Below are 23650 nucleotides of genomic sequence, written 5' to 3'. Positions count from 1 at the left end.
TGCGCTGAATTGTGTAGAATCTGCCCTTCAAGCAGCCCAACTTATTAGGGTTGATCTAAATAGATCCATTCAAGTACTAATTTGCCTAGTACTCATACCCCTACGGGTGTTCTGTAGCCAGAAGCAAGAATTATAAAATGGCTTCACCTGCCACATTCTTTCTAAGTCCTTAACACCATTTCATGATTTCGTTGCTGAATTAATTGAAAAAAGCTTGACACTGAGTGTTGCAGCTTTCAGAGCTACAGCCTTCCCTATTGTAGTTCCTTTTACTACTGAGCAACAATATTGGCTTTGGCAAAATTCCACAAGTTGGCAGGTTGCACTTGCTAATTTTTCTGGTCAAATAAATAGTCATTATCCTGCTAATGAAATTTTACAGTTTGCTTCTATGATTACTTTTGTTTTCCCTAAAATTGTTCACACTAAACCAATTTCTCAGGCTTTTATGGTTTTTACTGATGGGTCCACCTCAGGGAGGGCCAGATTTTATAGCAAAAAAAAAAAGAGTCCAATGGTCATCAGACAAATTTCTCCTCTGCACATTGTGCTGAAATACAAGCTATAATTTTTGCCCTGCAATATTTTTCATCAGAATCTATAAATATTTACAGTGACAGTGCTTATGCAGTAGGAGCAACTCAAGTAATTAAAACAGCTACTATTGGGCGTATTAACTCTGAGGAATTATTTCAGCTTTTAGATCTTTACAAAATACTATACAACATTATCTATGTTTTACTGCTCATAATCGAGCTCATTCAGGTTTTCTAGTACCTTTAGTAAAAGGTAACAATATTATTGATCATCTTACTACATCAATAAAATGTATAGCACCTTATTTCTTAGTTCAAGCATTACATGCCCTATTTCACCAAAATGCTTCCAGTTTGCACAAAAAAATTTCATCTCCTAGGGTAGAGACTTTGACCATAGTTAAAAAATGCCCTTGGCCAGGTGTGGTGGCAAATGCCTGTAATCCCATTGGCTCAGGAGGCTGAGGCAGGAGGGTCATGAGTTCAAACCCAGCCTCAGCAATTTAGCGAGGCACTAAGCAACCTAGTGAGACCCTATCTCTAATAAAAATACAAAATAGGGTTGGGGATGTGGCTCAGTGGTTGAGTGCCCTTGAGTTCAATCCCTGGTACCCTCCCCCCAAAAAACAATGCCCTCAATGTGCTATTCACCTCCTGGTCTTATCAATTTGGGGGAAATCCTTGGGGGCCTAAAACAAAATCATATTTGGCAGATGGGTACGTGTGTCTATTGACATCTATTCTCATTTTATTTTTAAGACAACACAAAACAGGAGAAAATGTTAAACATGTCATGAGTCATTGTCTGGCTGCTTTTACAGTTCACATTTGTGCTTCTTATCAAATTATTCATGAGACAGGAATCCCATACATTGCTCAAGGACAAACAATAGTAAAACATGCCAATAAAATGTTAAAAATTCAACTTCAAAAACAAAAAGGAAAATAGGTATTCCATCTCCACAGAATCAATTGTATCATGTTCTTTTTACTTTAAATTTTTTAAACATTGATAAGGTGGGCCATATGCAGCTGAGAGATAGCAAGTTTCTGGTTCAGTTTGTAAAGCAAGAATGGTATGGTGGAAAGATTTACAATCAGGAAAATGGAACAGGCCAGATCCTGTAATGGGGAAAAGGTTATACCTGTATTTTTCCAGAAGGTGCTGAGAATTGGAGTTGGGTACCTGAGAGAACAGTGCGTCATCAACATGGATCCAACAGCCAGACTTGAACCTCAATTCAAAAGATTAAGGATTGCTCCAAAAACAGTGGTTTCAAAAGATTAAGAATTGCTACAAAAACAGTGGTTTCAAAAGATTAAGGATTGCTCCAAAAACAGTGGTGCCTTAGCAACCCAACAGCTGTCTCCCAAATCTCAGAAGAAAAGCTGAGAGAAACAAGCAACAAGCGAAAAGCACACTAAGTGCAACTCCCCCAACTTGGGGTCAGATCAAGAAGTTGACGATCAAAGTTCAGAATATGGTTGAGAGTGAAGGGGCCCCTATGACACTAGTTACCATATTTATGGCAATGCTGGCCATTATAGATTTTCAGGTATGTATGGTAACAGGAGAAACTTATTGGACATATTTTCCAGATCCTCCCATTATTAATCATGCTACTTGGGCTGGAGAATCTATCCCAGTGTTTACAAATTATTCTGCCATGGGCAGTGGTTAATCTGATTTTCATATTATTCCCTCTCATGACTTTAATTACTTATTCTGGATATAGTGCTGAGACTCCTATTTGTCTATTCATCAGAAAACTGGGTGCTTACAAGTGTCCCAGGAATGTAAGATATCCTATGGTGGTACTCGTGTTGCCACAGTTTCCAGTCCTTGGGATTTAAAAATATATGTACACAAATGTATGAAATATGATATGTCAAGAGCTTTGTAATGTTTTGAACAACTAATAATAAAAAAATATATATGTACAAATTACTGTCAAAATTGCTTTTCCTAATTCTGGTGATAAGGATTCTGTCAAACACCCTCTGTTTCCTTATTGCCCTAATTCCACCACTTCAGAACTGGGAACTTTTCTTCACTGGCTAGATTGTGATAACCTCTTTTATCTAATACTATAGTAATAGGTCAATAATAATGGCACTTACACCAAAACGGTTGTTAAGATAAACAATATAAAATTTCTGGCACATGGTAAGGTCTCCACGGATGTCTGCTAGTATTTTTTTTTGCATTTACTACCAACACATAACTCACATTACTAGTTATTACTACATACCAAACTCTTAAGTGCAGTTGGATCAAGTTAAATAATTTTCCAGTCATGCAGCTGGGCAGTGGTACTGGTGGAATATGAACACAAAAGCTGGGCCCCTAAGCCACCTCTTACTTGCATCATTCTCTAATCGCCCTCTAAAACTCCTTCGCGGCCACCCATACTTCAGTAGGAAATCCAACTCCTCAGAATGCTTTTAGGGAATGCTACAAAACTCGCCCCAGCCAACCTCCCTAGGACTCTGTCTTGCCATCAGCACCTTCACTATGAGTGCCAGTCCCACAGTAGGTTATTTCAGATGCCTTTTTTCCTGGCGCTTTTCTTCTTGGTACTAGAGAGTGAACCCAGGGGTGCTTAACTGCTGAGCCCCATCCCCAGCTCGTTTTCTTTTTTAAATATATATATATATATATATATATATTTTTTTTTTTTTTTTAATTTTGAGACAGGGTCTTGATAAGTTGCTTAGGGCTTCACTAAATTTCTAAGGCTGGCCTCGAACTCGTGATCCTCCTGCTTCAGCCTCTGGAGTCCTGGGGATTACAGGCATAAGCCATCGCGCCAGGCTCAGGAGCATTTTTTGCCCTGTTATTGCGATACCCTGTCCAGTCCGCTAGCTCCCGCGGGTCCTTCAGGAAATCTCTCAACCTCTCATGCCGCCAAAGCCCTGTTAGGTTTGCCTTCTTCTGAGGTCTTGCAGCACCTCGCACTTCCCCCATAGCCATCGCTGCTGACTACACGGCGTCATTTACTTGCCTGTCGCTCCTTTTGAGACTGTGACTTCTTTCACTTTTCATGTAGTGTGCACATAACCAACACTGTAGAAAAGCTTCATCAGATAATTGAAATAGAATTCAAAAATTGGGTGCTATCTCAATTATTACCATCATTATTATTGTTGTTCTGCGGTACTGGAAGTTGAAATTAGGGGCGTTCTACCTCCGAGTCACATCCCCAGCGATCCTCCCCCCTTTAAAAATTTTTTATTAGTTATTGATGAACCTTTGTTTGTATGTGGTCCTGAGAATCAAACCCAGTGCCTCACACATGCCAGGCAAGCACTCCACCACTGAGCCACAACCCCCGCCCCTCCCAGCCCCTTTTTAAATTCGACTTTCAGACAGGGTCTAAGTTTCCCAGGCTGGCCTCGCGATCCTCCTGTCTCAGCCTCCCGATTACATCCCGATTACATCCGTGCATAATCGCACCCACCAATTTTCCTTTATTTGTAACCTGCCCTTAATTACACTGGTAATCGTTTTTGTTTGTTTTTTGGTTTGTTCGTTTGTTTCTTCCCGATTGGCGTGCGTCGGGGAGTACCTACGTTGCTGGCTCCTTTACAAAAGAAACCCACGACAGACGACTCTCCCAGCCTTTGAAAGCAGAATCCACTTAAACGCTCAAGATGGCGTCTGCCTCTCTGCAGCTGTGCGTCTCCACCCACTCAGGGCGGAGGTTTGCGTCATGTGATCCTCCCCTCCCTGGCCCCGCCTTCCTCCGCAGTGCCTGACGGGAGGCGGAGAGCGAACGAGGGCGTCGGCCATTTTGTGTCTGTTTCCTGTGGGAGGCGGTGGTGGCCGTTGGGTCGGAAAAGTGAGCGATTTATTTCCTCGTTTTCCTGCTTTTTTCTCCTCCCTTTAATATTCCGAGAGGACGCAGCTATGGGTCGCAAGAAGAAGAAGCAGCTGAAACCGTGGTGCTGATATCCTTTGTCAATTGGAAGTCGAGGCCGAGCGGGGGTGCCGGTTGATGAGGACTGGGATCTGGAGGCCCGGATTTGTCGTGTGGCGGGGAGCGCCAGGGTCCTAGGCCTCAGTGTGGGTGGCTTGGTGGCTTGGATTAATTTAGGAAGGTTTCTCAGAAAATGGGAACCAGAGGTCCAGAGGCTCTGGCGGGTGTAGGACTGGACTCGGTGACTCAGGAGGATCTCGTTTGATGCGAGCGTTGGCCCACGGGGAGGCGGCCTGGACCCTCCACCAAGGGCAGTGTCCCCGAAGAACTCTTAGGCAGGTTGTTTTGGTGACGCTTCAACAAAGGGACTTTCGTCCAGTGTAACATGCTAATTGGCTCCATGGAGGATTGGGAAGAGCTTCCGGAGTTTGTCTCCTACTTAATTTATTTTAGCCGGTCGTTTAATCAAGGTTCAAGTTAGTCCGCCCTGGTTTTGCACACCTCTCCGTCCCGTCCCGTCCCCCCCCCCCCCGGGGGTAGCCCACAACTGGCTTCCGTATCTCACCCAGAGGCGCCTTGAATCCGAGGGAAGCAGCATTCTCTTATGGGGCGGAGTTTATTGTAACTGTTGCCCAACTTTGTAGGGCCAAAAAAAAAAAAAAAGCTTTCTCTTTAGAAAGGAAAAGTTGTTAAAAAGTGGCGTCTTTTTAATACTTTCACCGCAAATGTTAGTTTCCTTTATGTTAAAGTTAATTTAGTCTCGTACTTAAATAGGTGTGTTACAGAAATAAAATTTATTCATTCTAGTTCAATAATAGCTTAAAATCGATTATGCGTTTTTAAAAAATGTTGCTTATGGGAAAATCTTGAGTGGTAAGAATTCTAAGCATTGTAGCCTTAACTCATCAGAGTTAATACATTCTCTGACACCATAAATTAGTACGAAGTTACTAGCAATTTTATGGCTTGTTCACTCGAAATGCGTAATTATTCTTCACCATACAATTAGGTGTTACACTCGAAATATTGGTGAATTGGTAACATTTCAATTGTTTTTATTTCCTTTATAGCTAATGAATTTTGTATTGAAGTGATTTTTAATTTTTTAACATGAATTTGGGGACTTATTAATATGGGAACCTTTTATGTGCACTCATAAATGTTAAAATATTGAACAAAAGTCAACGTGTCTTTTCTATTAAACAAGTATTTTGCAAAATTTTGCCAAATACTAAGATGAGATGTATTTATTTGGGGTTGGTGAAGAGTTGGGTTTCTAGGAAATTGGAAATAGGAGACTACATGATACGTAATCCATATGGTATTATAAATGTGAAAATTAAATTTACTGTAAAATGCCATTTGGTTTTAATTGTTTCCATGTTTTGATGCCATCCCTATCTTTCATTTTTTAATTAAAGAGGTGGAGGAGTTCCACTTTGTTGCCCAGCCTGACTCTATAAACTACTGGGCTCAAGTGATCCTCCTGTATCAGCCTCCATGTTGGCACCACTCAAGATTGTTTTGGTTGTACACTGTCATTATTGTACTTTGTACCTTAACAGTATCGATCAGGTATTGTAATAGAGATTTTGATGATGAGAAGATCCTTATACAGCACCAAAAGGCAAAGCATTTTAAATGCCATATATGTCATAAGAAATTGTATACAGGACCTGGCTTAGCTATTCATTGCATGCAGGTAAGGATTTTCTTTTCTACATTTAATTTTTGTCCCCTAATGTTGAATTTGTCATTGAGAACTACAGTTATTTTGTTCATTGCAATAAGATAACCAATTTGCTTAAAACAACTCAAATCTGTTCTTTTTCTACTTTTTCTTTGGTGTTAGGAATGGATTTTAAGGCCTCATACAAATTACACATATGTTTTATCACTAAACTACATCCCCAGCCTCCCCCAGTCTGTTCTATAACCATCAAAAGAATAAATTGACTTTGTGTGTAAAGAAAGTTGATATTTATATTAATCTTTAATTATTAGTGGGACTTTTCGTTCTAGGTTAGGTTAGCAACAGTTACATTGAGATCAGAATAGCCTGGAAATACCTGGAGTATTTTGTGGGCATTCTGGCTGTATGAATTAATATGTCATTAGCTTCTTCACTGACTGCCATTGAATGATTTATTTGTTATAATAGGTTGCTTGGGGCTAGGCTTACTCCACAGGCTGTTCTAGGACCTATTCCTATTAGAGTGGCAGTATTGAATTTCTAGGGTTTTTGAGTCTTCTCACTATGAGATAGCAAGAACTTTAAAACTTATGTTTTTATGATATACTGTTTGTCTCATTTAACATTATTTCTTCTACTTTTGCCAAAGCTGCCTTCTACTTTTTTTCAGAGCTGCCTGATTTTTTTGCTAAATAAGAGAAATGTGAAATGAGCAAATTCCCTATGCCTTAAGAACTACTTACTGTTGGCAAGGCAGGGAGACATTGCTTCCCCCAGTTTAAGAATAAATTTACAAAAGGGTTGGGGATGTAACTTAGTGGTAGAATGCTTACATAGCCAGTACAAGGCACTGTGTTATGTCCCCAGCACTATAATAATCATTTCTATTTGGCAAGGCGAGGTGGTGCCTACCTGTAATTCCTGTGACTCTGGAAACTGAAACAGGGTTGCAAGTTTGGGGCCAGTGTTAGCAATTTACCAGTACCCTTAGTAGCTTAGTAGGACCTTTTCTCAAAATTTATAAATAGCTAGTGATGAAGCTCCGTGGTAAAGTGCCTCTGGGTTCAATTTCTAGTACCAAATAAATAACTTTTCACTTAAGTGCTTTATTGTAATAGCAATTCAGTATCTATTTAAAATTGAGAACCTACTATATAATAGACTCATAGCTGTTCACTGCAGCAACTAGTAGTTTCATGCAGCTTAATTCTAAATTAACAATTTATTTAGAATTAAGTAAAAATTTAAAATTATGTTTTCAAGTCACATAGTTATATTTTCAGTGGTTAATAGTCACATGTGGCTGTGGATAACTGTTGATATGGTAGATATAGAACATTTAATCGCAGAAAGTTCTTATGGATCAACACTGCTAGACATTGTAGGTATACAGCAGTGAAAAGTCTGCCATTATGGAGATTAGATTTATGTTGTGAAGGCGTATAACCTCTAGATTGTCTTAAGTTGATAAGTGATAGAGAAAACTAGCATAGTGAGGGCCATAAGGTAGGAAGGAAAGGCCTAAATTAGAAGCTAACATCTGACAAGATCTGAAAGGAAGTAAGCAAGTTTCCAGGGAACAGGAAATGAAAGCCCTTAAATACATCAGAATTCTCCTATACTGAAGGAAACAGAAAGGGCAGCACTGTGTTACTTTTTTTTTTTTTCATTCTGAGTGAAATGGATTTGAATAGCAATGGAACATGCTGATATACTACTATTTGTTTAGGTACTAGGGATTGAACCCAGAGGCACTTTACCACTGAGCCACATCCCAACCCCGCCGCTTCTTTTTTTTTTTTTTTTTAGTTGGAAACGGACACAATAACTTTATTTATTTTTTATGTGGTGGTGAGGATTAAACCCATGACCTCACACATGCAAGGCAAGCACTCTACCACTGAGCTGCAACCCTAGCTACCTACCAACCTTTTTTACTTATTTTGGCACAAGGTTTGAGTTGTTTAGGGCCTTGCTAAGTTGCTAAGGCTGGTGATCTTCCTGCCTCAGCCTCTCAAATTGCTGGGATTACAAGGGTACACGGCTGCACCTGGCTGATACACTTTTTAAAATGATCATTCTGGCTGGATGGTTGGAAATAGATTGCAGAGTGCACTAAGATCAGTTAGGGGAGCTGGGGTTGTGGTTCAACGATAGAGCATTCACTTAGCAAGTGTGAGGCCCTGGGTTCCATCCTCAGTACCACATAAAAATAACAAAAAATTAAGGCATTGTGTCCAACTACAACTAAAATATAAATATTAAAATAAAGGACCAGTAAGGGGACCTGAAATATTCCACATGAATTAAATGGTGATAGACCAAAATTTGATGATAGATTAGATATGTTGTATAAGAAAAAAATGAGAAATTAAAGATGACCTTGAGGTGTTCTCAGCAGTATGAAAAATGACTTCCCATGGAGTGAGAAAACTGCAGGAAGAATAAGGATTAGGGGTGCTGAGGCCATAGCTTAGTGGTAAAACACTTGTGTAGCATGCTGCCTGGTTCATTTATTCCCCTGTATCTTGTGTCCACTCCCCCCCACCCCAAAAGAAGCTAGAAACGAGGATAACATGGTGTTTTTTGTTTTGTTTTTTTAAAGATGGAATTTTATAGCATAACAGTATAATCCATAGTGAAATGCAAACAAGCTTCTTTTTTTATTTTATTTTTTTAGTTGTAGTTGGACACAACACCTTTATTTCACTTATTTATTTTTTTATGTGGTGCTGAGGATAGAACCCAAGGTCTTGCACGTGCGAGGCCAGCGCTCTACTGCTGAGCTACAACCCCAGCCCCTTTTGTTTTTTAACATGGTAGTTTTGTCATAATTTTGAGATCTACTGAACATCCAGTTGGAGATGTTACATAAGCAGTTGGATGTGTAAGTATGTAGTTTAGAGAAGTTGAATTGGAGATAGGAATTTGAGGGCATGCAGGATGGCTAGTTTAAGGCTTGATAATAGGTGTACTTTTCCTAGGGAGTATAAGCTCCCCCCATTTAGAGGTCAGAAAATTTTAAATAAAAATCTAGGGAGATAGATTGAAATGAAGGAAAATCAAGAGAATAATGCCCTGGAAACCAATTAAAGTGTTTCAAGGAGTGAGATATTTAAGAGGTCAAATACTGGTGGAGGTGAAATAAAAAAGAGAGAGTTGATCCAAATGGAGGTCATTAGTCAAGACAGGAGTGATTTCCTAGAATGAAGAGAATGAAAGCTTGATCAGAATATTTTGAAAATGGAAGAGGAAGTAGAGGCACCCATGCCATTTTTTTTTTTTTTTAAAGGAGTTATGCCTTGGAGAAGAGCAGAGAAATGGAATGAAAACTAGAAAGATTTCTAAGAATTTATACTTTTCCTCAGATTTCTGAAGAATTTCATACCCCCCCCAATGCTGTGGTGGAAATTGAACCCTGGACCTCACAGACTAGACCAACACTTTACCCCTGAGTTACATTGCAACTTGTTGATTACATTTTTTTTATTCAGTGCTTTTATTTATGTGTTTGCGCAGCAACCTCTGAAGTAGACATTGCAGTAAAATCATATGTACCCTAGCTTTAAAATGGTCTGTAGTAGGTTCTCATCAATGCTTGCCATATTTTTTTTTTTTTAACCAAGGACAGATGATGCTTTTTTGGCAAAGTCTAAGAAATCTAGTTCTGGGTATACCATAGTGGGAGGATTTTAAGCAAATCATTATTTTTCTCTTCTTCTAGTGTATATATATATATATATATATATATATATATATATATATCATTATTATATTATCATTGACCCTATCACCCAGAAATGTACTGATGTATGTGAATGTAATTGTATTTCTTTCCTTTTTTTTTTTTTTTGATGTGGGGATTGAACCCAAGGGTGTTTTACCAGTGAGCTAGATTCATGGCCCTTTTTATTTTTTTGAGAAAGAATCTCTCTGAAGCTGGCCTTCAACTTGCCATCTTTTTGTTTCAGTCTCCTGAGCCACTGAGATTACAGTTGTATGCCAATTCACACAGCATGGTTGGATTTCTTTAAGAACATGAGTTGCTTCATTGCACTTAACAAGAATAGCACAAATTCCCCAAAAAACTTAGGAGACAGGTCATTAAATCATTTCTTCTAGTTTATTTATGGATCTTTTAGTGACAACACAAGGAAAAGCTGTTAAAGATTAATCAGGTACTAAGATAATTTCTAAATTTTTTTTGCATGTTACATTTTATTAATTGAGATAGATTTCTAAGGAGAATCCACTTATTTGTTTTAGTTTTTTACAAAAAAAAACTGAAAGGGACTTGCTAAGCTGCTTAGGGTCTCACTGTGTTGCTGAGATGGTCCTTGAACTTGTGAACCTCCTGCCCTAGACTCCTAAGTTGCTGGGATTACAGGTTACTGTGCTGGGCTTTAACTTTTTAAAGGTACATTTCTGTTTTTAGATTTAAGTGTCTTGAGAGGAACGAAAAGCAGTATTTCTTGGCAATCCCAATCGTTAGCCTAAATCAGTTTGAGCATATATCAGGATCACATGGAGAACTGTGTTAAAACTCAGGTCACTGGTCACACCCAAGAATTTTAGATTCAGGTCTTTGGTAGAACCTGAGATTTTGCATTTGTGTAGTAGGCTTCTGATTATGGTGATAGTCTAGGCAACATATTTTGATATTTACTGGCATAAACAAAAGGCTTTTTGTGTGTAGTGGCAGGCTGCTTAGGAATTGAACCCAGGGGCATTCTACCACTGAGTTAACATCCCCAGCCCTTTTTATTTTTCGTTTCAAGATGAAAGGGGGTCTAAGTTGCCCAGGCTACCTTCAACTTGTGATTATCCTGCTTCAGCCTCCCTGGTAGCTGGGATTATAGGCATCTCACACTGTGTCTGGCAAGTGAATGACTTTTGCTGAAAAAAACGACTCTGTATAAGGATATAACCATATATTGTGAGTTATTCAGGTTTGAGGGTTAGAAACATTTGATCTTGCAAAAGCATACAGGGAAGAAATTATTATAACTTCCTCAAGTAATTATTAGTTATGGGTGGTGCTAATTATAATGTACATTTTGTTTGTAACTGTAAGCCAGACTCTTTCTTGGAAATTTTATTCTAATTTTTTTTTTTTTTTCTTTTTAAGTGGTGCTGTGGGTTGAATGCAGGGCTTCCTATGTGGCTAGGCAAGTACTGCACCTCTGAGCAGCATCCCTCTAATTTAAAAAAAAATCTTTTTAGTTATAGGTGGACACAATACCTTTATTTTTATTTGTTTTATTATTGTGTAATGTTGAGGATCAAACCCTGTGCCTCACACATGGTAAATAAGTGCTCTACCATTGAGCTACAAACCCAGCATCCCCTCTAATGCTTAGCATAAGACTGTTCGGCTAGGGATATAGCTCAGTGGTAGAACACTTGGTGTGAAACCCTGAGTTCAGTCTCCAACATTACACACAGAAGAAAGTACATTTTATAATCTTTAAAAAATTTTTCTAGTTGTCAATGGATATTTATATGTGGTGCTGAGAATTGAACCCAGTTCTCACACGTGCTAAGCAAATGCTCTACCATTGAGCCACAACCCCAGCCCCCAATCTCATAGTTTTAATTTAGACACGAAACATTATTCCTAAAAAGATTTTTATGAGGCACTTTTGTGTATTTACTGAAATTTTTGTTTTTAATGTTAGGTGCATAAAGAGACAATAGATGCTGTACCAAATGCAATACCTGGGAGAACAGACATAGAGTTGGAAATATACGGTATGGAAGGTATTCCAGAAAAAGACATGGATGAAAGACGACGACTTCTTGAACAGAAAACACAGGGTAAAAAATAAGATCATTATTTTTTTAATAATATAGCTTCACTTTAATGAGACTATTACTATTTTTAGTGTAAATTTATAGATGTAAATTAATAGATGATAGATTTATTCAGAACTCCAATTTTGAGTTAGTTTTTCCCCTTACGTTTTATGTTTAGTGGTTTTGTTAGACTTGGAATTTGAAGCTATGCACTACCTAGATGGTAGAAATTGTTATTAATCTATTTAATCACCTGTGTTTTTTATTTTGAAGAGAATTTTTTATCTTGTGGAAAGGTCAGACTTCTTTGTCATGGTTGACTTTTTTTTTTTTTTTTTTTGGTACTGGGAATTGAACCCAGGGCGTTGAACATCTTAATCACATCCCGAGCCCTTTTAATTTAGAGATAGGGTCACACTGAGTTGCTTAGGGCCTGCTGAGTTGCTGAGGCTGGCTTTGAACTCATGATTCTCTTGACTTAGCCTCACTCACTGCCACCATGCTTGGCTCATGGTTTACTTTTTATTTGGAATAGAAATAAAATTTGGGGATTGAACTCGGGGTGCTTCACCATTTTGAGATGGTTTTGCAAAGTTGCCAAGGATGGCCTTGGACTTGGAATTCTCTTGCCTTAGTCTCCTGAGTTTCTGGTATTACAGACTCCCAGCTAGAAAGCTTTTTTGGGGGAGAGGGTACTGGGGCTTAAACCCAGGGGTCCTTAACCACTTAGCCACATCTTCAGTCCTTCTTATTTTGAGTCAGGGTCTAAATTATTGAGGCTACTCTCAAAAACTTGGGTTGATCCTATCCTGCCTTAGCCTCTCAAGTCACTGGGATTACAGGAATTTGCCATCATGTCTGACTTAACTGTTTTTTGAGTAACTTAAGTAAAACTGACTTAGGATAATCACTTTTATCTTTTATAGGATGTTAATTCTCCTTAATATAGAGTAAAGGCAGATTTGAATAGTGGAGAATAATTATTGAATTCTTTGAAGTTAAATGTCCTAAACTCATTCACTCTCTTTTTTAACTATCAGAAATACTAATTTAAATTTTCTTAGCAGAGAGTCAAAAAAAGAAGCAACAGGATGATTCTGATGAGTATGATGATGATGACTCTGCAGCCTCAACTTCATTTCAACCACAGCCTGTTCAACCTCAGCAAGGTTATATCCCTCCAATGGCTCAGCCAGGACTGCCACCAGTTCCAGGAGCACCAGGAATGCCTCCAGGTACCACATAGGGTTTCATAAAATGTAACATTCTTGTGATTTTATTGATATGGTGTAGAAGTATTGTTTTTGTTCCCCTAACTCTTTAATATTAATTGATGATTTTTTTTTTTTTTGGTTGAAATTCTTATTTGTAGGCATACCTCCACTAATGCCAGGTGTTCCTCCTCTGATGCCAGGAATGCCACCAGTTATGCCAGGCATGCCACCTGGGTAAGAAAACTTTTAATTGGCTTGTGGGCTTATGCCTAGTAATAATATATTTCAACTTAGGTATACTTTAAGTAAATGTTATTTTGCATTTTTGATTCTAGAAGGTATGGGCTCTGTAAGTCTTAACTTTGTTTAATAAGGGGTCAGTCAATGAATTTAAGGTATAAGTTTGCCTCTAAAGAGAGTAGATTTTTGGGTTTTAGTATGTAGGCAGCCATCTGCTTCAATTGCATATGCTGTAATTAAAGTAGTTGGTTGTATATTTGAGTTTCTGAGATTCAGAACTATCCGTGACACCTTATAGTTGTGACAAGAAGCAAACTCTGTAAATGATTGTATGTGTTGAAGCATCAAAAGTTAAGATGAAGATGAGGTGCTCATGCCCATCACTTTTACTTAAATATTGTTGGATGTGAGGTAAACAATACACTTTCCCACTGTATTTTGAAAATCACAGTTAGATTTTGATTTTGTCATACATTTTCACAGATTGCATCATCAGAGAAAATACACCCAGTCATTTTGCGGTGAAAACATGTAAGCATCTCATTCATAATGTAATTCAGGAAGTATAATCATAATGTCATTTTTTTGTGTGTGTTTAATGATATCTATTCAGTTGGCTTCAGAAATTTTCTAACCTTCTCTGGAACTTAAAAGTTGCAAGCTGCTTGACACAGGTCTCTTAAAAAGAGGGAATTAAAACATCTCTGAGGAAATAGACCCATTAAATAAAGCATTTTCTAAATGTGTATTTTCCCCATACTGCTAAAATTAATGGGACCTGATAGTAAAAGTGTTTGTGTTTAAGGAAGAATATATATTCTGACTAGTTTTTGTATATTAATGTTTGAATATGATTGAATTTTCTTTTAGTTAGAATTTATGTATGAAGTTAAAACTTTTGATATAAGTTCTGAGTTGTGGTATTGTGTCTATCTACGACTCTTTTAGTTGTGGAGCTGGGGTTGTTGCTCCACAGTACAGTGGGTGCTTAGCATATGTGAGGCCCTGAATTCAGTCCTCAGCACCAAAAAACCCTGTCCAAAATAATAATACTAAATCAAATTGGAAAACTTCTAATTTTTTAAAAAATGAATTACACACTGATACTTGAAGGTGAACTTTTTAAAGGAAAGAAAATAATGTAGGTTTTGTTTGTAACTCGTGGTTTAATGTTAGATAACTTGTAAATAAAAATTAGACAATAGTGAGTTTGCTTTTGACAGAATTAATTTTGGTGGTAGGTTTTCCTTGCCTTTCTAAAACAAAAATTCTTACTTTATAGTATACATTAAATATTTTCTTTTTGAAAAATCTAGCAATTCTAAAATATAAATATTTTATTTATGTTCTGTGAGGATATTTTTCAAGTGGAATTAAAGGAGATTTTGCTTTCCAGTACACATATTTTTGATGAGGCCTCCTGTACATATTAAATATTTTCTCTCTATAACTTTGAATGTTTTGTCAACAAAGACTGATTTTCTCCCCTTTACTGATAAACCCAAGAGCTTGCTGGCTTTTTTTTTTTTTAGGATTTATTTTGATAGGACTGTTGTGTATAGTTTGTTTTTTCAGCTTTTTTGATTTCAATATTAGAGGGCAAATTCGAATCTTTAGCCAAAATATTTTCTTATAGTCTAGCCAAAATATTTTGGATTTGGCCAAAATATTTTATTATTGTTTATACTGTTAATTAACTTTAGTTGTTTTTTGAAATTTGCTTTCTAACAGAATGATGCCAATGGGTGGAATGATGCCACCTGGACCAGGAATACCACCTCTTATGCCTGGTATGCCACCAGGTATGACATGTTTTCTATATTAATATGACTAGTATGCTTTATTTGTAAGTATCTTGTGAAGTAGACTTAATAGGAAATAGTTCAACACACATTATGCTGAGGTATTTGCAATAATTTAAATGAATACAGATAATAATTGTTCACAGGGTAGGGTTGTACCCCAGTGGTAGAGCACTTGCCTATCATGTGTGAGGCATTGGGTTCAATTCTTAGCACCACATAAAAATAAAAAAGTAAAGGTATTGTGTCTATCTACAACTTTAAAAATGTTTAAAAAATAATTTTTTGTTTACTAACAAAATTGGTAAAAGTTATACTACAGAAATTCAAGGAATGCATTAATAATGGGTTTTAGTAAAAATAGCTTGGGGGGGGTGTCCAAAGGAATAACAAAATTTATAGGTCCTAATATTATATGGCTTATGGAAATTTATTGTCATTCACATTAAAGTTTCAGAGTTCAAGGAACATTTAAAATGTCTGGTAAATTGAAATAATTCTGATGACTGAAATAATTATATATATTTGAATACATTTACTTATTCAGTTATATCAGTAAGCTTAATTGTCATTTTGATCATATGCCAGTTCTAGTATTATTTTCTTTTGTTACTTTTTGTTTTACTGGGGATCAAAGGGGCGCTTTACTGTTCAACTACTACAGTTCTTTGTTTTTTAATTTAAAAAATATATATATTCACTTTTATTTTATCCTTATTTATTTTTATGTGGTGCTGAGGATCATACCCAGTGCCTTTCACATGCTAGGCAAGCTCTCTACCACTGAGCTACAACCACAGTTGTTATTATTTCTTTTTTTCCTGGTGCATTATAGTTGTACATAATGGTGGAATTTGTTGTTACATGTTTGTACGTGCACACAGTAGAACTCTTTTTTAGTATTTTGAGACAGGGTCTTGCCAAGTTGTTGAGGCTTGCCTGTAATTGATGATCTTGCCCCAGACTTCCAAATTGTTGGAATTACAGGTATACGCCACCATGCCTTGGACTTTAGAGTTGTTCAACAGTCAATTAGTAACTTTCTAGTATAGAAACATTTTTGTCTGAACTGTTTCATTGACTACCACTACCATTTCTTCTTCAGGTATGCCCCCCCCTGTTCCCCGTCCTGGAATTCCTCCAATGACTCAAGCGCAGGCTGTGTCAGCACCAGGTATTCTTAATAGACCACCTGCACCAACAGCAACAGTACCTGCTCCACAGCCTCCAGTTACTAAGCCTCTTTTCCCCAGTGCTGGACAGGTAAGGTGAAATAACTGCAAAAAAGTGCTCTTACATTTAAAGGTAAAGCATAGTTGTTTACAAAAAACTTTGAAATTGTCATAGGTTAATTTTTTTAAATAAAAATTTAATATAATTAAATATACTAAAAAGTGGTCTATCCTTTTCCATGTTTACACTTCTTGACTTTTCAACCTATTGAATCAAATCAGAGATAGTTTTTTTTCTCCCACCTTATATTTCTTAACTGAGTTAGAAATTAAAATTGAGTTGGGATTGGTGATACAGGCCTGTAATCCCAGTGGCTCCGGAAGCTGAGGCAGGAGGATTGCAAGTTCAAAGCTAGCCTCAGCAATTTAGTGAGACCTTAAGCAACTCAATGAGATCCTGTCACTAAATAAAATATATTAAAAGGGGGGTGGGGCGGGCTGAAGATGTGGCTCAATGGTTAAGTGCCCTGGGTTCAATACCCAGTACCAAAAAAGAAAGAATTAAAGTTGAATTTCTGGAGACTTAAATAAATACTGTTAAGAGGCCCTCCTTTCCCTATTTAATAGTAAGTAGAATGAGGCCAAAGATGAAAAGTCCTTAAGAGGTTAGGAAATAATTTATTGGACTACTCTTATTAGAACTGTGGTAAATTACAATGCTGCAGTCATGCTAGAAGGACATCATTTAATGGCTTTATATTTCCTAGAGGTCTTGTCTTCCTTCAAAACTTTCTCTAAAACATAAGTGAGAGATGTTTGTGTTATATGCAGTATAGATATAATGGTTGGGATCTTTGCTTTTTTTCTGTTTCATTCAGAACTAAGCACATGTATTTAAGTTCAGAATGTATATTTATTATTGGTTCTTTTTTTAAATTATCCCTTCGATGTTTTCTTGTATCACTTTTTTTTTCCTGTTTGTGGGTGCTAAATTAATAAAGTGTCACCTTTAAGCATATTAATTATGTTTTATGGTGGGTGGGGATTTTGTTTATTGAGAATGTGAAACTTTTGTAAGAATCTTTTTGTAGAGAGGCATTGGTGAGGATTGATGTGTCCACAATAATACTTTTTCTCAGTTTAAGGTATCAGTTCTTGAAATATCTCAATGGAAAACAGTTTTGTTAAAAACAAAACTGGTTAACTAGGTTTATTCATGTCAGTTTTTTTTTTTTTAAGGCTCCTACTTTCACCATGTTTATTGTAAATGCATTAACTGCCTGCCTCTTAAATGACATTTGATTGCATTAAATTTTGCATTTACAAAAATGCAATCTATACTAAAAAGTCTGCCACATGGCTTATTTCACCCATTTGTTTGGAGACGTTTCATTGTTTCCTTTCTTTTATGCTACAGATGGGGACACCTGTAACAAGCTCAAGTACAGCTTCATCCAATTCAGAAAGTCTGTCTGCATCTTCTAAAGCTCTGTTTCCTAGCACAGCACAAGTACGCAGGAAGTTGCAGTTTAAAATTGTTAAAATGGCTTTATAACTTAACCCTTTGGACCCTACATGAAAATTAAATTATCCTTAAAATCTTATGTTTGATTTTTTTTTTTTAAGTAAGATTAATGTCATTAATAAAATCAAATGGCTTTGGAAAATCTGAATTTATACTAACAATCCCAAAAAAGTACCCTCAACTTCTATGGTTCTAAAGGGTTAAAAGCATGTAAGCAGTAAATGCATTATCGTGGCCAGTGTATTCTGATGCATGGTTTTGATTTATGCTGTTTAATGCATCACATACAATGTAAGGAAAGTAGTACTCTGCATATAGTTCAAAAAGTTGACCTGTTTGACGTTTTAGATGTTTGGCATTTTAGAGAGTAACACATTTGTTTCGTGAAATTCTTTATTTAGAAGAACCTGCTAAATTATAACCCTTTTGTCCATGAGAATCTCTCCAATTTGGAGAGTTTTGAATTATTGTATAAAAAATGCTAGTAAGGACATAACTTTATTGTGTCACCATTGACAATACTTTTTGTGCCATACTTAGTAAGTAAAGTTTATCTGAACCTTTGTATTCTTTACTTTCTTTTTTTGAGCTGCTTGAAAGAGTACTTTTATAAAACTAGTAAAAATAGGTCTGTTTATAGATTTTGTTACATGATACTGTATTTCAGCTATTTGAAATAAAGCTTAATTTAGAATGAAGTTACTAGTTAGGAGCTGTAGAAGGCATCTGAGAAGTTACATATACAGTCATCTTGTTTTCTAATACTCTGATATGACTTTAATCCAGTCTTTTGATATGGGCTGTCTTGAATTTTGTGAGGCATTTATTATATGTTAACTTTTGTTTGGATTTAATTTAAATTTTGGTATTTTAAGTTAATATCATTGATACACTCAACTTTGGGTTTTGAAGTTTCATTAATGAAAAATTGTGTTTTACAGGCTCAGGCAGCTGTGCAAGGACCTGTTGGTACAGATTTCAAGCCCTTAAATAGTACCCCTGCAACAACTACAGAACCCCCAAAGCCTACATTCCCTGCTTATACACAGTCTACAGCTTCAACCACTAGTACAACAAATAGTACTGCAGCAAAACCAGCAGCTTCAATAACAAGTAAGCCTGCTACACTTACAACCACCAGTGCAACCAGTAAGTTGATCCATCCAGATGAGGATATATCACTGGTAAGTTGTTTTCTGTGTCTTTACGTAGCAGTACTTGATTTTTAATTTTTACTCACTGGGTCTGATTTAGTGCTTCCAAATGGTTGTTACAGTTTTGATATTTAAGAAACCACAAAATACTTATAAAGTGGATGGATTCTACATGTTTTGATTGCCTCCTCCCTCCTATTTCTAAAAGAAGGTAGTAAATCAGTTTCTCAGCTTTCTTAAAAATCATTTTAGTTAGACATAAATCTGCATTTATTGACTAAAGAAACAAGTATGAGGTAAAACCTGCAGATCCTTTGAAGCCCGCATAAAGGAATTTATTTCAATAGAAAGTTTTATAGTCCCCCTCTTTTGTTGATGATACTGTGATTAAACCAGAAATGTTTTGCTTCTGAGCAAGGTCTCAAGCCTGTTTTATTTTTGTTTAGATGGAGGCAGGGTCTTCATAAGTTGCTCAACGTGTGCCTCAAAATTGTAGTCCTTCTTCCTCAGCCTCTTAAGCAGCTGGGTGCCTAACTCCCTGCTAATATTTAGAATTTTCCTAGCAGTATTTAAAATCTAGACAGTTTTTTGTTGAAACATTTGTCATTCCTGTGAAGTTGTTAGTCGTGCTTCAAGTATAAAAATAGACGAGGTTTATATAGCATGGACATTTCAGGTATTTGAACTGGTTTGTGGGGACAAAAATAATTGGTGGATAGTAATAAATTTTAAAACAGGTAATTCTTATTCTGTAAATTATAAATATTTTACGTGCTTGCCTTAATGCTTGATGGATCTCTCTGCATACATGTGTTTAACATTGTTCTTATTTTTATTCCTAGGAAGAGAGAAGGGCACAGTTACCTAAATATCAGCGTAATCTTCCTCGACCAGGACAGGCCCCAATCGGTAATCCACCAGTTGGACCAATTGGAGGTATGATGCCACCACAGCCAGGCATCCCACAGCAGCAAGGAATGAGACCCCCAATGCCACCTCATGGTATTTTTCTCTTTTTATTGCTTTAGTGGATTTTCTGAGTATACACATAAAATGTTATCTGCAAAGTATGTTGAATTTATAAGTACAATGCACTGACCAAATCAATCTTTTTTTGTGTGTGTTTTAAATGTTTTTTTTAGGTCAGTATGGTGGTCATCATCAAGGCATGCCAGGTTACCTTCCTGGTGCTATGCCACCGTATGGGCAGGGACCGCCAATGGTACCCCCTTACCAAGGTGGGCCTCCTCGACCTCCAATGGGAATGAGACCTCCTGTAATGTCGCAAGGTGGCCGTTACTGATCTTGCTTCATCCAGTTTAATAGGTTTGGAGATTAAACCTTTTCTCAACTTGTGCTGTTTATATAGCCGAGCTTCCGTCAATAAGGCTTCATTGTGACTTTAACAAACATTATCTTCCCACATACCAGGAACTATTGGACATTTATTTTACATGGGAAAAATTATTTGGAATAATAAAGCAGGAACTTTTCCTGAGGTTGCAATTTATACTGTATGGCTTCTTTTTCATGTTTCATCTAGGTTTTTAGAAGTGAAGTATAGTAAATTTGGTTCGTTAAATTGTGAAGGCGCTGGAATTACATGAACATACCACCTTAATAAAGGCAAGTTCTGTAAGCTTACATTGCTATTTGTAAAGTTATGCCTTCACAGCATTTCAGATGCTGTTGGACTTCATGTCCCCAACCTAGCTTGGTGAGGGCTGTAACTGTTTCCAAGTACCTGTACATTGGAAGTCTGAATGTGTAACAATATTTAATGTATTTAGAGTTCCTCATGTTGCAGGGTTTAAGAAATCTGACCCACGAAGGTCATGTGACTTTTCTGTACTGTTAAACTTCATTGTAATAAAATGAGAGAAAAATTTATGCCTTTTTATTCATAACCCAGCTGTGGACCACTGCCTGAAAGGTTTGTACAGATGCATGCCACAGTAGATGTCCACATAATAAAATTCACAGTTACCAATGCAGTTTTGATACATCATTGAATTCTGTCCTTTAAGTAGTAGATTGTTTCTTAGCTGCATGTTTTAAACTGAACAGTTATATAGAATTGTATGTTGATATTTTAGTTAAAGATACATATTAATCATTATGCTGTAGGTTTGAAATCTTCATATTGTCACCTTTCCACACCCTTGGGTGTCATCAGATCTCATAGATATTTAAAATGTATAAGCCTTAATAGTTCTTCCATGAGCTATTTAGAGCCTAGTGCCAGACTCATTAATTTCATGCTGATTATTTTTGAGATTTCAGTACTGCATGGACCTCAGAAGCTTTTCAGGTACAAACTTCTAGAAGCTTAGATGCATGCAGTAATAGCTACGTATGTTGTTAATGGGTTGTTATATGTTATTCTAAGTGTAGTACTGTGCCTCTTAGGGTACTTTGATGGTAATTGGTGGACTGACAATTTTTAAATTTATTAGGTTCCCAGAAGGTAACATTACTTATTTGATTAGATGGATACCTTCTGTTATTAAGCCTACTTGGCTTTGCTGTTTTTATCCTTGGCAAATTTGAATATTATTGTGTTCTAATAGAGAACTTTTGTGTAGAGATAACTGCCATTGTTCAGTATTTTGTGTTGCAAATCTTTTATAATATAGCCCTTGTTGGACTTTTTGTTTTTCCTGATCTCTTTAAGTTTCAAATAATCCACAAAGTAATTATCAATGAATACAAATGGAGTTTCTCTAATTGTAAGGCTTCTAAAAAATGATTATTTCTTAAAATAAAAAGGTTAAAATATAAAGTTTTAAGGCAAAAAAGGCTTTAACTTTGTAGGAAAATATTTTAAAATGTTTACTCATTACAGAAGAGTTTGTATTTAAGTGACAGGTTTTAGTCATTCAAAATCATTTCAAGTATTTTAAAGCTGAATGATTTTTTAAAATATGGTGCTGTGCTCTTCTGATATGGCTTCTGTGCTCTGATACCATTGAGGTGCAAAAAATTCCATACTTTGAAAAGACATAATCCATTTATCACCAAGAAAGCTTTTGCCAATCCCACACTCCTTTCCACTGTTTGCATAGCTAAATTGTTTTGTAATATGCATAAGCTTCTTAGATTTGACGACTTGTTTTTTATACTTCCAAAGAAAAAACTTTGTTGAAAAGTATTTAAGGTAATTTAAGGTAAAGTGGCCTGATTAAGAATGATTAATCATTTAGAATGATTAAATAGGAAATCTTCTCCCAGTGTCAATAAAGGATTTTATGTATAGATTTATCCACAAACTTCATAAGAGTTGGTAGACTGTTTTAAAAATTGTGTAAAGCTTTATTTGCATTTTATGAGAAGACCAATATTTTATAGCAAAGTTTACTGCTTTCTGGGGTCCACAGGGATTAAAAAAAAGTTAAATGAGTGATACAATTCTAATTAAACAATTAATTGCTGGTGTTATTCATGGCATTTAAAAAATTAAGTACATGATCTTTCCTGTACCTTGTAAGTTATGTGGCTCATAGGTGATCCCCAATTAGTGTATTTAATCTGTAATTTTCATGCACCTAAAGATGATTAAGCTTCTAGAAAATACCTTTTACCTAACTGCTTCTGGGGTCCTTAGTGTGGTTGAATCTTGAGTGGGACAAATTATGTTGAAATAACTTTTTGACTTGTGCTTCTTTAAGTAGTTGATGAAGTTGAGTCAAATTGAATTTTAACTGTCCTACTTTGGTGATTTGATGAATTCAGACGGCACTGTGATTGCCATTATTGAGGAAGTTATAAGATTAATAGAACTGGCAGTTTTGGCTATTTCATCTACGCCTCTTATCACCCTTTGTAGAAAAGCAAAAATAATATTTTGTCTGGCACTAGTTTCTATTTTATAAGATTTACTATTGATGATAGTAACAAGACCGGCAAATGAGGATCAATTTTTGAGTGACTGCTGGAATTTTTTCATTTGAATTTGTGTTTTAGAAATCTCTCACAATGTTTGCCATTAGATATGGGAGAATACCTATTCCATTGATCAAGTTATGTGTTGAACTCAGTTTAATTAAACTTATATGGGGGAAATCCTCCTTCCCCAGGAAAAAAACAAATATGGGCTCAAAGTGGAATTGTAATAGATAAAAGAGCTGCTCTTTTCTCCTTTGCTTGCTTGATCATTGGGATTTTTTTTTTTTAAATTTAATGCATGTCTTTTAAATTAATTGGGTAATGTTTTTCTAAAATTAAAATTTTCTTCTTCCTATAGCCCTGCCATAGGACAGGCTGAGGCTGAGTCTCAGTGTTGCCCTGTTCAGTCTGAGGCAAGTGGGATTTATTTTATTCCTTATAGGGGCTTTCACAGCTTTATGGCTGTTGGATATTCATGTCCCCAAACTTGCAGCAAGTTTGGTGAAGGCCCCTAAATTTAATTAAACTTAGGATTTTTATATTCTTTGGGCAGAGAAGGCTCTATATTAATATTCACGTTTGACTGTGGTGTTAACAAACAAATACAAAGTACTTTATATTACATGATTAACAGCCTCAGTAAAGTTTATATTATTGTATTGAACCTTAGTAAATTGACAATTTGACATTCTTAATTTGGAGGCATGAAATAT

The 23650-nt window shown here is 36.4% G+C and overlaps 1 protein-coding gene across 5 annotated transcripts; it reads left to right on the top strand.

Moving 5' to 3' along the window:
• The first annotated feature begins 4305 nt into the window (after positions 1-4305).
• Positions 4306-21046, top strand: Znf207 (zinc finger protein 207). 5 transcript variants are annotated; one of them, XM_046442919.2, is made up of 12 exons: positions 4307-4487; positions 6032-6158; positions 11828-11966; positions 13013-13180; positions 13318-13393; positions 13883-13930; positions 15131-15201; positions 16307-16464; positions 17791-17883; positions 18840-19082; positions 19895-20054; positions 20195-21046. In XM_046442919.2, the coding sequence occupies exons 1-12, from the start codon at positions 4447-4449 to the stop codon at positions 20353-20355; spliced, it is 1485 nt and encodes a 494-aa protein (XP_046298875.1). In that variant the 5' UTR covers positions 4307-4446; the 3' UTR covers positions 20356-21046. The 5 variants fall into 5 exon arrangements, with proteins under 5 accessions (XP_046298877.1, XP_046298878.1, XP_046298875.1 ...); XM_046442921.2 differs by lacking the exon at positions 13883-13930 and having other exon boundaries at positions 4306-4487; XM_046442922.2 differs by lacking the exon at positions 17791-17883 and having other exon boundaries at positions 4306-4487; positions 13010-13180.
• Positions 21047-23650: the final 2604 nt, after the last annotated feature.

Source organism: Marmota monax, unplaced genomic scaffold (genome assembly GCF_021218885.2).
Source record: "Marmota monax isolate L192 unplaced genomic scaffold, Marmota_monax_Labrador192_F-V1.1 WCK01_AAM20220418_F8-fsc00480, whole genome shotgun sequence".
Classification (NCBI taxonomy): domain Eukaryota; kingdom Metazoa; phylum Chordata; class Mammalia; order Rodentia; family Sciuridae; genus Marmota; species Marmota monax.
This window is presented reverse-complemented; position numbering and strand designations above follow the sequence as displayed.

Bases quoted from the DNA above. Each gene is read 5' to 3' on its own strand.
- Znf207 (XM_046442919.2), top strand. From the start codon at position 4,447: ATGGGTCGCAAGAAGAAGAAGCAGCTGAAACCGTGGTGCTG. The intron at 15,202-16,306 runs GTATGACATGTT...TTTCTTCTTCAG, and splicing joins TATGCCTGGTATGCCACCAG to GTATGCCCCCCCCTGTTCCC. The intron at 19,083-19,894 runs GTAAGTTGTTTT...TTTTATTCCTAG, and splicing joins CAGATGAGGATATATCACTG to GAAGAGAGAAGGGCACAGTT.